Raw genomic sequence first — 14836 nt, 5'->3', positions numbered from 1 at the left:
TGTTCCCTACTGCACACCTCTTACCTTGGGAGGGGTGGTTCACCTGTATACAGAAGGGGCTTGCTACTTAGGATAAGGTGGCCTGATGGGAACAGAAAGAGGGGGAAGGCCTGGCTACATCTGCCCCAATGTTTACTCCACACATTCTAAAGGATGGTTATACCATACGGTTGACAGAGGGACAGGATGGGTATATTCATACAAAGACGGGCAGGTTGGGAATCAGCCTGTTGTGGGAGGGGTACCATTGATTAAGTTTGTGGTTGGTGCGACAGAGGATGTCATGCAGTAGGCCCAGAATAGTTACAGTTTCCTGCACACTATTTGACACATGACAGTACGAGTTCCCCTGTCCCTGGAAGTCCAGAATCGCTGCGTTGCCACTTTCTTGTGGTGTTTCCCACCATATTCTTAACTTGACTCGACTTTTTCTGAATGGCCTGTCCTGGGCCATCAAAGAATTCTTTTGCATAAATGTGGGCTTGCTCTCCAAATTTGGCATGGTGTGGGAAACATTTAAGGTTTACATTCGTGGAATAACAATAGCAAAACAGGAGGGTGTCCTGAAATCACTGCCTGGTTGCTTGGCTCAACTGGAGAAAGAGATAGCACAGCTGCAGATGGAGCACCTGGTCACGGCAGACAGGCAGTTACTGGGCCACATTCATGAGAAGCTTGTGGAATTTCAAAAAACAGCAAACAATGAGGTACAACATATAGGGAAAAATGGCCTGGCCCATGTTGGAAAGTACCCTCTTTTTGGCATGGTTACCCCCACCTTCTATCTACTGTCAGTGTGTCTTGACTGTGTTCACTGGGATCCCGCGAACCAGGACCCCAGTGACTGTGCTCTCTCCTCCTAAATTTGGTTGTTCCTGACTTTGCCCACCCCATAATTGGAATACTGGTACTCCCATGTAGGTCCCTAGTATAGGGTACCTAAGTACCCAGGGCATTGGGGCACCAGGGGTTCCCCATGGGCTACAACATGTATTATGCCACCCATGGGAGCCCATGCAAAATGTGTCTGCAGGCCAGCCATTCCAGCCTGCATGAAAAGGTGCATGCACCCCTTTCACTATAGGTCAGTGCACCAGATCACTGTAAGTCACCCCTATGGCAGGCCCTCCTAGCCCAGAGGGCAAGGTGCAAGTACCTGTGTGTGAGGGCACCACTGCCTGGGCTGAGGTGCCTCTACGAACTCCAGCTCCATTTTCCTGGACTTCATAAGTGCGGGGAAGCCATTTTACCCATCTACTGGACACAACCTGTGTCCAGCTACATAATGGTAACTCCAAGCCTGGGCATGCTTGGTTACGCATGTCGGAATCATGCTCCAATACTGTTGCCAGTATTGGTTGTATGATTCCATGCACTCTGGGGGCTCCTTAGAGGACCCCCAGCTTTGCCCCTACCAGTTTGCAGGGTTTTCTCGGGCAGCCTGCGCTCCCGCCACCCTACAGACTGGTTTCTGCCCCCCTGCTGCTCGACCAGCTCAAGCCCAGGAAGGCAGAACAAAGGATTTCTTTTGAGGGAGGGAGGCAACACCCTCTCTCTTTGGAAATAGGTGTTACATGGCTTGGGAGAGGTAGCCTCTCCAAGCTACTGGTATGCTTTGAAGAGCACATTTGGTGCCCTCCTAGACCGGTTTGCACCAGAGGAGGGACCCCGGTCCCTGCTCTGGCAGGAAACTGGACAATGGAAAGGGGAGTAACCACTCCCCTGTTCATCACCACCGCAGGGTTGGTGCCACGAGCTCCTCCAGGTGGCCACTTGATTCTGCCATCTTGAATCCAAGATGGGCAGAGGCCTCTGGGAGCATCTGAGTGGCCAGGACAGGCAGGTGACATCACAGCCCCGTCCTTATAGGTGGTCACCCTGCAAAGTGGCCAATCCCTCTTTCTGGGTTATTCAGGGTATCCCTCTTGGGTGGGTCCCCACATTTGACATGCAAGATTCCAGAAGGATTCCTCTGCAACATTTACTTCACCTTCTGGCCACTGGAAGTGCAACTGGACCCTCCAGGAACTGACAATCTGCATGTACAGCAACGACTCTGCTCTGCAACACTGTTTCTCCGGCTCCTTCCAGCAACTGCAACATTTCCCCGGCTTGCATCCTTTGAGGATGGTGAGTTTTCAGTCTGCACAAGAAGCAAGAAGGAATACACAGGCGCCAACTGCAATGGAGGTCGGATGCGTGGATCTCCTCTCCTCCAGAGCTGTGTAGATCCTGAATCACTGGTGGTGGTCTGGAGTAGACCCCTTGGTCCTCTCTACCAGCTGTCCAACTAGGGAGACGTTAAGCCCTTGCCTCTCCACGCAGGACAGTACCCCCATGCACCTTGACTCTTGCAGCTAACAAGGCTTGTTGGCATCTCCTCCAAGGGATCTTCAGGCTCCTTGTAGCCCCAGCCCACAAGCCCCCTTCTCTTCTGTGCGACGCACAGCCCTCTGTGCTTCTTCAGTGACTTGGGACTCCTTTCTAGGTGTGCTGCATGGGTCTCACCGCGACTCCTGTGCTTACTGCCTGTGGGTCGCCTGTGGTGGCTGCCTCCTCTTCCTGTGACTCTCCTCACTTCTGAGGGACACCCAGGACTCCCCTGGACCTTGCTAGTCCCTGGCAGCTCTGCATTTCTTCTTCCACGACATTTGCCTTTGCCAAGGCTTGTTGGTGGTTTTTCCACACCACTGACCGACTGCAAACCCTCTTCCAATGTGGGACGACGACTGCATCACTTTAGGAACTCTTCAGCTGCTCCAATGCTGCACTGCTGTCTTCGTTCACTGCTGACCCGGTCCTGCAAACACATATTGGTGGGTAGTGGCTTCTGCCACGACCAGACACTACAACGTGAACTGGACTTGGTCCCCTTCCTCTAAAGGATCCACCTCTGGTTTCTTGCAGTCTTGTCTGGGTCTTGCAAAATCCTCTACCGAAGTCCTTTTGGTGGGTTTGGGGAGAACCAGGTACTTACCTCTTTCTCCTGGTCGCTGGGGGGCACTCTGGTACTTACCTTTTGGGGTTTCTAGTTCCTCAGCTCCCCTCTACTGATTCCACTTCCTTGGGCGGGGGCTCGACTTTCGCATTCCACTTTCTTAGTATATGGTTTGTTCCCTGCCTAGGGCCTTTAGTACTTACTATTGTTTTAATTGTTTTCTATTGCCATTTATGCTAATTCCTGATTTCTTTTTTTTTAAATGTGTTTTTATTATTTATCATCACACAACAAAATTACACAAATGAAAACTGTCAATGAGAATAACATTTGCAACAGGTGCGTTCATCATGTCGCCCTAGACGGCTATTGTACTGTGCCTGGGCTAAGGTGCACTCCGCCCGCTCCCGCGCCACTGCCAGGGGGTCCGTGTAACCACGAGCCGGGGTAGGAGGGGATAGTCCGGGCTGAACATCATATTAAAGCATCCTGTTGCACTAAAAAAAAAAAAAAAAAAAAAAAAAAAAAGGAAAGGGCTTTCTGGGAGGGGGGGGGGGGATGAGGGCCGGCGGGGGAAGCGGAGGCAGAGGAGGAGAGGAGAAGGGGAAGAAATGCGGGCGGGCGATTGGTCGTGAGCCCCCTTTGTGTGCTGGTGTTATTACTGGTTGGTAACCATCTGTTAGGTTATACCAGCTTCATGCTGACACCCCCTGCTCCTGTCCGCTTTTATATATATATTTTTGTTCCTTATCGTTTTTATTTATTTGTTTATACTTCTACGCCGTTTTGTCACACTAGGTCTCCTGCCTGTTTACTTTTTTGTTATTTATACTTGGGTTAGCTTTGCGGTTAGGTTCAGCTATGTGATATTTTGCTTCCAGCCTGATGTGGGGTGGTTGCGCGCTATCCCTGGGGGGTTGCAGCTATTTGGGACTGTAAGGTGCGGATTTTAATGTTTGTTAGGGGAGTGTTCAGGGAGGGCGTTCGTCATCTTTTCTTTTTATTATTGCAACAAAAGAGTTCCAGGTGTCAAGACCTTTGACCCGAACGCCCCTTGTTGATAGGAGCTGCAGCGTGCCGGCCTCGGCCCTGGCCCAGCGCTGCAGCTCCGATCGCCATTGTTCGATGCCCGGCGCAACTGGGGCCTTCCAGTGCATGGCTATAAGGCGTCTGTACATCACCAGCGCCAGCAGTTTGTTTCCGTTTTTTGAGGTTTGGACCTATACCCAGCAAACACAGCTCCGGGGTGGGGGACAGTTCAACAGCTGTCCAAGCTAATTCCTGATTTCTAATGTGTACATAATAGTGTGCATACTTACCTCCGGTTGCGGTACTGCCTATTCAGTATTTTAGTACTTGCATTACTATAATAAAGTACCTTTATTTTTGTAACACTAAGTGGTTCTTTAATGTGTGTAAGTGCTGTGTGACTACAGTGTTAGTGCATAAGGTTTGCATGCCTCCTAGATAAGTTTTGGCTGCTCATCCACAGCTACCTTTAGAGAGCCCTGGCTTCCTAGACACTGACTACATCTCACTAATGGGGGATAGCCGGACCTGGTAAAAGGTGGTAACACCATAGGTGCTCACCACAGACCAGGCCAGCTTTCTACAGCCCGGAAAATATGTAAGGGGGTTAGGGGGAGGGGTTGGAACCGCCCTGGAGTGATACTGGCAGCCATATTGCGCAATAATAAGGAATATGACTCAATTTTAGCAGTGCAGGACAAGGGTGGCCGTTTCCTCAGCGATCTGCTGGGGTTGCAAATCGGTTTTGTGATTATTATGCTGCACTCTACACATCCAAGATTACCCCTGACACGAATGCAATATTACATTATCTAGCACACATCACTATGCCCTGGTTGACGAATGCTGATTGAGAATATTTGATGACCATCACCAGCGGCACCAGACAAGGTTGCCCTTTATCGACCTTGCTATATGCACTGGTAGCGGGACCACTGGCGTGTGCTCTCCAGGAATATCATAAGCATGGGGGCATCCGCTTTCCCGGTTATAATCCATTATTATCTGCATACACAATGATACCCTGCTGTACAACCGTGATCCCATGCACAATCTTAAGCTCTGCGAAGTCAGGAGGTTTGGTGGCCTCTCGGGTTTGTGAATTATATGCAACAAATCTATAGTGTTCCGTCTGACTCCAGTATCAATGGATTTCTCCCTTAAGTGGGAAACAGAATCGGTCCGCTACTGTGGAATATAAATTCATACAATTCCTTCAGATAACTATGGAAAGGCAATACAAAAACTGACCAACGCTGTTGAAAAAAGTTGTATTTCCCCGGTTTCTGTTACTTTTTCAGAATATTTCCCTGTTGCTGCTGAGATTTGTCTTCTCCAACCTACTGTCTCTTTTGATTAGATAGCATGGGCAGGAAAACAACACAGAAGTTCAGTGGCAGGTCCTGACCTTGCCATACAACATGGGGGAACTCAATGCCCCTGACTTGGAGACTTATTACAGGGCGGCAGACTCCAGGTGCACACACTCCTGGTTCCATGGACCTCCTGGCCTACCACACTTGCACACAGAATGGGACATGTTGGCTCCACAACCCCTGCCTTGTTGGATATTTCAGCCCTTTCACTCTTTGACTCTTTAAATACTACTACACATATGTGGAATAGTCTTCATAACCTGGCAGGCACTGTCTCAGCTATATTCGCCTCACACACCGATTGAATGATACACCTGGTTCCCTTTAGGGCAATACAAGGGTGCAGGCTCATCGTTTCAGAACTTGGGCATCAAGTCTATGGGAGATTTTTTTCATGAGGATACAGTGTGCATGTGGGAGTCAATTACATAACAAGTACAAGTGCCGACTCCTCTCATGAAATATCAGTACTATAGAGCTCAACACACTATGTGAGCCCTCCTGGGAGACGAATTTCTAGAACTGCCCGACATGCAGACCCTCCATATGGTCAGAGGACACTATGCCTCATAAATTAGTAACCAGGCCTTATGCCCACATTCGGAAGCCACGCAGACCAGGGATAACGAAAGCAAGAGCTGCACCGCAAAGGGATCTTGATACAGTTATAACAGATGCCCAATGGCAGTATTGCTGCTCCATGATTCGTTCCATATCCCTTAACGGGAGACATCGACTGATTTATTTTAAATATATCAGAAGGCTATACTACACACTCCTTAGACCAGTGGATCCCAACCTGTGGTCCAGAGACTCCTGGGGGTCTGAGAAGCCTCCTCAGGGGGTCCGCGACTGCCAAGAAAACTAAATAATATTAACATATATGGTCCCCATCTATCAGTAATGACTCAGAGGGGGGTCACCAGATTCCAATAATGATTCAGTGAGGGTCCCCAGGTTCCAGTAATGAAAAAGTGGAACGGGAATGGAAACAGGGTATGGGCGTGTCTATGGTGGTGGAAAAAGCTACCTACACAAACAGAGGTTGCCCCTGAAAATTGTGCAAAGTATGAGGTACATGGCTGAATCATTACTCTTTGGAGATCCAAGACAACATGGGGGATGAGGGCGGGGAGGGCCCTACGCAAAGTGGGGTGGAGTTTACTGACAATAGTAACATTTGCAGCTTGTTGATTATTTTTGCATTTGACTGTGCAGCCACGTTTACCATTAGGTGTGGTTTGGACACGACCGACTTGCTGGGCAGAGCTATTTTATCAACGGCGGCCCTCCGACACCATGCCTGGCTATGTTCCACTGACTTGTCGGGGGATGTTCAGTCGAGCTTGACATGCCTTTCGATGGCTCTCACCTTTTGGTGAGAAGGCAGACTCTGCGCTTGAGAGGTTCAAGGATTCTCCTGCTATGGCCAGATCCTTGGGGCTCTCAGTGCCGGCTCGCCAGCAGTCTGCCTATTGCCCCTTTCGAGGCTTCGGAAGGGGCACGGTACCACACCAGCCAGAGGTTAGCTACCATCTTCCGGCTTCACAGCATCCCCTGCGAGGACGATATTGTGGTACCGTCAGACCCAGAGTTCTGGCCAGAGGTCGGCCTCCACCCAGCCCCCCCTCTTCCGCAGCACCCAAGCCCTCCTATTATGGTTCTGCAAGACAATGTCCGTCCAGTTGGAGGGAGGATTCAATTTCATCTCCCTCACTGGCGGTCCATAACATTGGACAAATGGGTCTTGCAGATCCTACAGAAGGGCTATTCCCTCTCCTTCCAGTCTTTCCCTCCCTCTATGGTAAAAGAACGGCTGATGGAGGATCATTTGATCTTACTCTGCGAGGAAGTTACAGCTTTCTTGGCCAAGGGAGCCACAGAAAGCATTCCGATGTCAGAAGTAGGCAGTGGTTGTTATTCCTGCTACTTTCTGATTCCCAAAAAGAACAAGGGCTTTTGCCCTATCTTGGATTTAAGGGACGTCAATTTCTTCCTCAAGAAGGAGAAATTCAAGATGCTCCCTCTTGCTCAGGTCTTGTCTGTCCTAGACCAAGGAGACTGGATGGTAAGCATTGGACTTGCAGGATGTGTATTATCACATCCCCATCCTGTCCGCTTTAGGCGTTACTTGCGGTTCAAGGTGGGCCACAAGCACTTTCAGTTTACCGTGCTCCCCTTCGGTCTCACCAGTGCCCCTCGGGTGTTCACCAGAGTGATGGCAGTGGTGGCAGCTCATCTGCGCAGGTTAGGGATTTCAGTCTTCCCCTACCTAGATGACTGGCTGTTGAAGGCCCCTATGCCCCAGGCTCTCGTCACCCACCTTCAGACTACGGCGGACTGCCTGCATTTGCTGGGGTTCACTACAGACATGCCAAAGTCACACCTGACTCCCTCTCAGAAGCTCCCTTTCATTGGAGCTGTTCTGGACACAGTGCAGTATGGCGGCCCCGCTCTCAACTCCTAGTCGGTCCCACTCTCACCGTCATGGAGACAGTAGGGAGGGAATAGCCCTTCTGTAGGATCTGCAAGACCCATCTCGGGTATGTCTTCTTCAAAGTCTTCTGGACAAGGTAAGAAGAAGTCGAAAAGATCCCGTCATCCTTTGACTTCGCCCCGTTGCTCGGCTGACGCGACGCGGGAGGAGCATCACCGCTCGAGACCTCCATCTTTGGAGCCTGCTTATGGATCCGCTGCACGCCTCCATGAGTTTCCAGGAGCCCGGGCGACCTTTCCCAATGAAAGTAGTTTTATGAGGCCATTTGCCTAATTTTTTGGCAGCCTGACCCCGCTACGGCACCTTTGGGCGCAAGGGGTTTGGTCGGGGGCTCCGACTCCTGCCACTGAAGTCCCCTCCAGATCTGCTGTCGTATCCGGTCATACCACTGAGACCTTCCCCGGCGCCGATTTGATTGTTGAGGCTCCCAATGTCTGTGGTGCCCACCATCGACCCGATTCTGATCCCTGAAGACTCGGAGTTGGACTTGCGTCGGCCGACGGCACCTCCTTCTTCGATGGGGACTATCCACCCCAGGTTGGATTCTGACCCTTATTCTCATGGGTTCGAATTCGGGGAAGGATTGGAGGGGTCCCTGGACCCTAAAGCATACCAGAATGACCCTAACATGGACTGGGCACAGGAGTTGGACGGGGCCAGTGGTCTGGATACCTCTCCAGACGCTAGCATGCTGTCTCCTCCTACCGTAGCTACGGTGGAGGGAGCGAGCAACTTATTCCATGGTGGTGAGTAGGGCGGCTGAGGTCCTCGGCCTTGAGCTGCCTACTATTCAGGTCAGGTCTAATCTCCTGATGGAGGTGCTTCAACCAGGGGTGTCCATCCACATCTGAGCCTCTTCTTCCATTCAATGAGGCCCTCAACGATGTCCTTTTGGGTACTTGGTCCAAATCGAACACAGGGGCTCCTGTGAACAGGAATACTGCACGCCGCCATTGGTCCGCCCTGAATGACCCTAAATTCCTGTCCCAACACCCCACGCCTGAGAGCCTTGTCATCCAGGCATCCTCATCCTCATGTTTTGGGCCACTATACCCACTCTCTGTGGGATATAGTGGTGCAAATTCTGCCGCAGGTATCGGAGGAGGCCCATGCTATTTTCTCCCAAGCAGTCACCGATTGGAGATACGCTGCAAAGTTCACTATCAGATGTTGCCGGGACACGACCGACTCTCTAGGTAGATCGGTTGCGACAACGGTGGCCTTGAGGTGCTAGCCTGGTTACGTACATCTGGTTTCTCGGGGGATGTTCATCAGTCTCTTATGGTCATGCCCTTGATGGCTCCCGTCTCTTTGGAGCCAAGGTGGACTCTGCTTTGGAGAGGTTCAAGGACTCCCGGGCTACAGCTCGGTCCCTCAGCCTTTCCACTGCCTCTCATCCCCAACAGTCCACCTTTCATCCCTTTCGTGGCCATGGAAGGGGCTCCCTGTCACATCCCTTTCCCAGCCACTGTGCCACCAATGCTGTTCATCACTGCGTGGCCGGGGATGCGGAAACCCACGTAGTCGTGGGACAGGGAACCAGAGATCTGCCCAGTCCACCCGTGCCCCTGCTGCAGCCTCTAAACCTTCCTAGTGCATCCCCTCACTCCATTTGGCATCACCTGCCCCACTGGGAATCCATCACTACAGACAGGTGGGTTTTGTAGATCGTTCGAAGGGGCTACTCCCTTTCCTTTTAATCTGCCCCACCAGCCATGCCTCCATCAGCCAGATGTGTACCGAAGGAACATTTGGCACTTCTCCACCAGGAAGATGTGGCTCTCTTGGCCAAGGGAGCCATAGAGAGGGTCCCTGCACCGTTAGCAGGCAGTGGTTGTTATTCCTGCTACTTTCTGGTGCCCAAAAATAGACAAGGGCTTATGTCCTATCCTCAATATTCTGAACCTCAATCTCTTCCTCAAGAAGGAGAAATTCAAAATGCTCATTGCAGGATGCTTATTTTCATAGTCCCATCTTGCCGGTCCACAGACTTTACCTACGATTCATGATGGGTCAGGAGCACTTTAAATTTACGGTGCTCCCCTTCGGTCTTACCAGCGCCCCTCGGGTGTTCACAAAAGTGATGGCAGAGGTTACAGCTCATCTGCACAGGTTAGGGGTTCCAGTCTTCCCCTACCTCAATGACTGGCTGTTGAAGGCGGACTTGCCCCAGAAAGTCATCCTCCATCTTCGACCAACTCCACCTACCAATGTGCAAGAGTATTGCACGAAGAAAAAAATCTCTAGATCCAGTCTGACGCCTGGGGGAAAGTTCTAAGGCAAGTAATCTGCAACTAAAATATGTCGCTACCAGATATTTCGTCACCGAAGATAAGTAACCTGTACGTTAATGTTCTTGGAAGAACTTGGTGGGTCATTTTATTTGGTACTACATTGGCATGTTGCTCATAGTCTTGACAGTTTGTACAGAAACAAAATCTAGCTGCAGCCATAACTACTGTCAATAATACAATATGACCTGTATTTTGTTGATGTTGATAATGAGGTAACAGATCAAGAAGGAATAACTTATACTTCTAATGTCTATTGCACCTCAGATAATTCATCATTTCAACTAGGATCCAGTGCAGATCAGTATTTGGAAATGTGTACTCATCAACCAGTGGGGCTTGACTATCCTCAGCACTACACCAAATGGGGCATCCTTGATATGTATGCATGTGGCTGTTCTTTCCCACTTGCCTCAGTTCCTGTTTTCTGTGCACAACATTCGCCGGTATGAGATCTTTAACAATTCACATGGGAGACATAAGATGTACCACTAATGGACCTGACGCAGACCTGACGCAGACCTAAGAAAATACATGATTCACAGATCGAATATGAGGAAGCAGGGTTTTGCCCCTTTATTGGCTCTACCAGCAACCAAAACTATCCATAACACAAAAAAAGATCAAAGGGAAGAGCGGCACAGACTCTACCTGCTTAACACCTCAGACCGCCACTCCTCAAATACCAGACAAAAACTCCTCAGTACCCTCCTTTATTCTCTTTTCCAGTGGGGATGCCATGTTTTTACCTCACGGAAGAGTAGGAAAATATCACAGGAGGCAATTGAGTGTTGACTATTGTCAGGGAGGGCTACTTTTTTTTTATTTTATTTTTTAAATAATTTTTTGTTTATGATTTTCTGCAAAATACACCAACAAGAAAATGTGACAGTCGCATATCAAATTGCTCGTAGACCAAAAGTCCACACATAATGGTAAAACAGTCCCATAGAGATAGACTATGGTCCAATGGTGGGCTTACATACAGGCCACATATGTAACATCTATGATTCACCTAAACCCCGCACTACAACATAAGGTATCATATTCAGCACATTGCAGGGAAGGCAGGTATCGCAGTATGTAGCAGGAAAATGACATATACAGGGCACTTACAGTGAAGATGGTCAATTATTCACCCTCAGGTTCTCCTGTCTCCTTCACAAATATGTTTGATATGAACCCCAGTAGTTTTCCGGCTGATTCTGTGGTGGAATTAATTCATTGTAGGTTTCTGTCTGGGTATTGCAGTGTACCAGATCCAAATGCCATTCCTTTAGGGTAGGAATTGGGGGCACGATCCCATCTCAAAGCCCGTCTGCATTTTGCAGGTAGTATGTCCATAGCAATCAGGTGCCAAACCCCCCTGTCCACATCACTGTCATATCCAAGAAGAGCCAATAGTGGCGTAGCTTCCAATTGGGTTCCCACTATGTCCCCCAGTTCAGTCAGTACACTGACCCAAAATCGGTGTATGCCAGGGCAAGTCCACGCCATATGGAGAAAGCCCATCTACCCTTTACTGAATCTCAGACAATTAGCTGTATTGCGTATCTGATACTTAAATAGTCTAAGGCAGTGGTTACCAACCTTTTGACTTCTGTGGAAGACCCCATGTAGAAGGCTATACCTCTCTTGGTCACGACTAGGCTGAGGCCACGCAGCGGGAGCTGAGCCCATGCAAAGTAAATGTCATTGGGGATCGCCAACACGAGGTACTTGGGGACTAACAGGATCTGGTTTGAGAACATGCCACTGAGTTTCCCTGTAATTGCAACCCAGAATTCCTAAATCAGTGGGCAGCTCCAGACCATATAGAAGGAAGCCTCCTCCCTCATGCACCTCAGACAATGCGGGGTCTGTGCCCTACCCACAGCATGTAGTCATCATCTATCATAATACACACTATGCAATATTTTAATTTGGACTAGGCGTAACCGGGTCTTTGTCCTCACCTCCCTCAGGTGCCTCAGGGATGCTTTCCAATTGATGTCCCCCATCTCCTTCACAACCCTCTACCCATTTCTCCCTCAGCTTTTGTACGGTATCTGGGATATTATTAAGGGTTGTGTAGGTGAGAGAATTCCCACCCCTCTATTAATAAACAGGGTTGAATATCAATCAAATCAATTAAACTGTTACTTTGTTTACATTTTGGGTAGGTTTGGTCACCTTTTTTACTAACTTTTTGCATGTTTCTTGTTCCACTAATTACAGTAGTGTCCTACATACATACTTTGTTATAGGTAAATTATTTCTGCCATGTCTCACATTTTAGTGCCACTTTTCCCTAAAATGTGTTTTTCTCCTTTTAATATCCTTAGTTCACCCTTACAACAATACTATTTCAGGAGAAATATCGTACTTTAAGTACCTGCTCCACTGTCTTTGCCTTCTCTAATTTGTTTCCTCTATTTACTGTTTTAATCCTTTTACACTAAAATATTGAGCTCCTTGTTTCAATATTTAGATGTCTGATCTCAACCTTTTCTTTTGTTTTGGCCAACCGTGAACACATTTGTTATATACCTGCTATGTGCATTTCCCAATTAAAGGAAGACCTTCACATTAGCCCCTTCTCATTACTCAAGTGCCTCTGCCACAGTTGCTGCTTCATCCCTGCTTTGTTGCCACACATGTCTGGCGGTACAGTCATTTTCCGATAATTTGGGGTCAAGTATTTCCATGTCATTAATTCTTTCATTAGTGTGATTACCATGAACAAGAAACTTCTTTGTTACACAGCTCTGCTGAGATGGCTCCAAGAAGCTTCAGCTAGCTCCAGGATCATATTGATCCACCAGATTGTCAAAGATGCAACTTGTAGTTAAGTGTATCTTCTACCCCATGCTAAAGTCAAGCCCCTGCACATCTGTTGTAGTTTGAGAGCCATCAAAAACTCTCCAAGTCTCTATCACAGATCTCACTGTACTTCCTCACATACACAATGTCCTCAGCATCACAATCACATATTGCCTTCATCCACTGAATTTCAGAAGTGTTCCTCTAATCTCGAATCCTCTTTAAGAGAGCAATCACCTGCTACTTTCCCATCTGCCACACACCAGCTGAAAAGATTAGTAGAACTGTCCCAAATCAAAAGCAGCACCATAACATTTTTCATCTCTAGCCCAGTTTAGGCTACAAGATGGTGGCATCACAGTAATTGCCGAGCTCAGTCTCAACTTTTAAATTACATTTCAGCAAGTACTGCAGGCACACATACCTTATGGGATAGAGATGATATCAATTAGCTCCAGGTCACAATTTTGTAAAGTGTGCTCACACAGAGATGATCTAAAATTATATATTTTATCAGGATTGTCCACAATGCTGAAAGTGGGAGGAACAGGAGAACATGTTTGGTGCTCCCGCTTCTTGGTCACAAAACTGAATAGAGTCCTAGACATTGAACGCAATGATCAAAGTATTAGAGTCCAAGACTGTCTAGCAAAATAACTCAAGGTTTTTACTGTTATACCAGGCAGTGGAAAACATTTACTCACAATAAAAATTGAACCGGGTACATTGAGAGCTATTAAAAGTCGAAATTGACTAGTAAAATAAACATAGAAAGCTAAGGTTTATAATATGCAATTACTGTCACTACTGTATTTGGAAGTTGCAAAAAAATTAGAAAAGGTTTGACTACAATATATCATTTCTACTGCCCAGTGTCAGTAATAAATTAGAAAATATAACTGCCTGACATAAGCTAGATCCAAACCATTCAGAACGAATACTAAACACAAGCTTTAGAAATAATTAATGATTGCTCAAGTAACTCAGTAATCAAATGTACGAAATAAATAAGATTGCCAAAACGACTTCAAAGATATTGCTTACCACAGATGCACCTCTGCCTGTCTGTAGGCCTCCAAGCCACGGCATGTTGATAGGAGTGCCAGGATTGCTGTGAGTATAAGGGGTGCTAGCTTGAACTGAAGGCAGATCATCACGAGTATGTATAACCAAGAAATCATCAGCCCTAAAGATGAACAGCCATATTGCATGTGAGACAAAGTCCTGCTCTCTGATGCCAAATTAGATGTTAAACTAATTATATTTGTATTACTACACAGTAGAGAAAATATTGAAACATACCCCTTCGTCTCTATCTCCATTTCATCATCAGCCCAGGTATAGATGTGCGTAGCAAGGATACCGGACACATCCAGTTCTTGGATGTCATGGCTGGATGCTATTGCGATGCAGTTCCGATTTGCCTAGCCAACCACAAATGAAAAAGAAAGAAATACAGTTTTTCGGCCACACCATTTACACTACTGTCATCATACAAATGGAATGAATACACATTACAATTGTTTAGGCTGAAAATAAATTGGCTCCAAGAGTCCTCTTCAACACTTTAGTTTTTTAATCAAACACAAGAACTAACTCATCCACTCACATTGTGGAATACAAACTCATTTAACAAGCTTTCCAGTGATATTATTATGGATGAAGAGTGTAACACCATGCGTTAGCAGCAGTATAAAATCTATGAACGATAGTTTCCAAAGTAAAACGTATTTCAGTGCTTGCCTCCCGAGGCAATCTGGGCTTCTAAAACCCAGAGTGTGATGTCAAAGACTGGCATTTCTGTTAAAGGTACAATTAAACTCTAGACACCTTTCTGTCATGTCTGAAGTATCATGGATATCTTGGCTGTACAACCTTCTTTAGTCTAATGGCTCTCTTCTTG

The 14836-nt window shown here is 47.6% G+C and overlaps 1 protein-coding gene across 1 annotated transcript in view; it reads right to left on the bottom strand.

Annotated features, from left to right (window-relative positions):
* DMXL1 (Dmx like 1) overlaps positions 1-14836 on the bottom strand; it is a 1414533-nt gene that overhangs the window by 145535 nt on the left and 1254162 nt on the right. The window contains exons 35-36 of the mRNA XM_069226844.1: positions 14236-14357; positions 13978-14119 (exon numbers count right to left, since the gene is read on the bottom strand). Of these exons, the coding sequence (XP_069082945.1) occupies positions 13978-14119; positions 14236-14357 (264 nt within the window). The remainder of the gene's footprint in view (positions 1-13977; positions 14120-14235; positions 14358-14836) is intronic.

The sequence above is a fragment of the Pleurodeles waltl genome, chromosome 1_1, assembly GCF_031143425.1.
Source record: "Pleurodeles waltl isolate 20211129_DDA chromosome 1_1, aPleWal1.hap1.20221129, whole genome shotgun sequence".
Classification (NCBI taxonomy): Eukaryota; Metazoa; Chordata; class Amphibia; order Caudata; family Salamandridae; genus Pleurodeles; species Pleurodeles waltl.
Note: the sequence above shows the minus strand (reverse complement) of the source record. Positions and strands in the feature narration are given on the sequence as shown.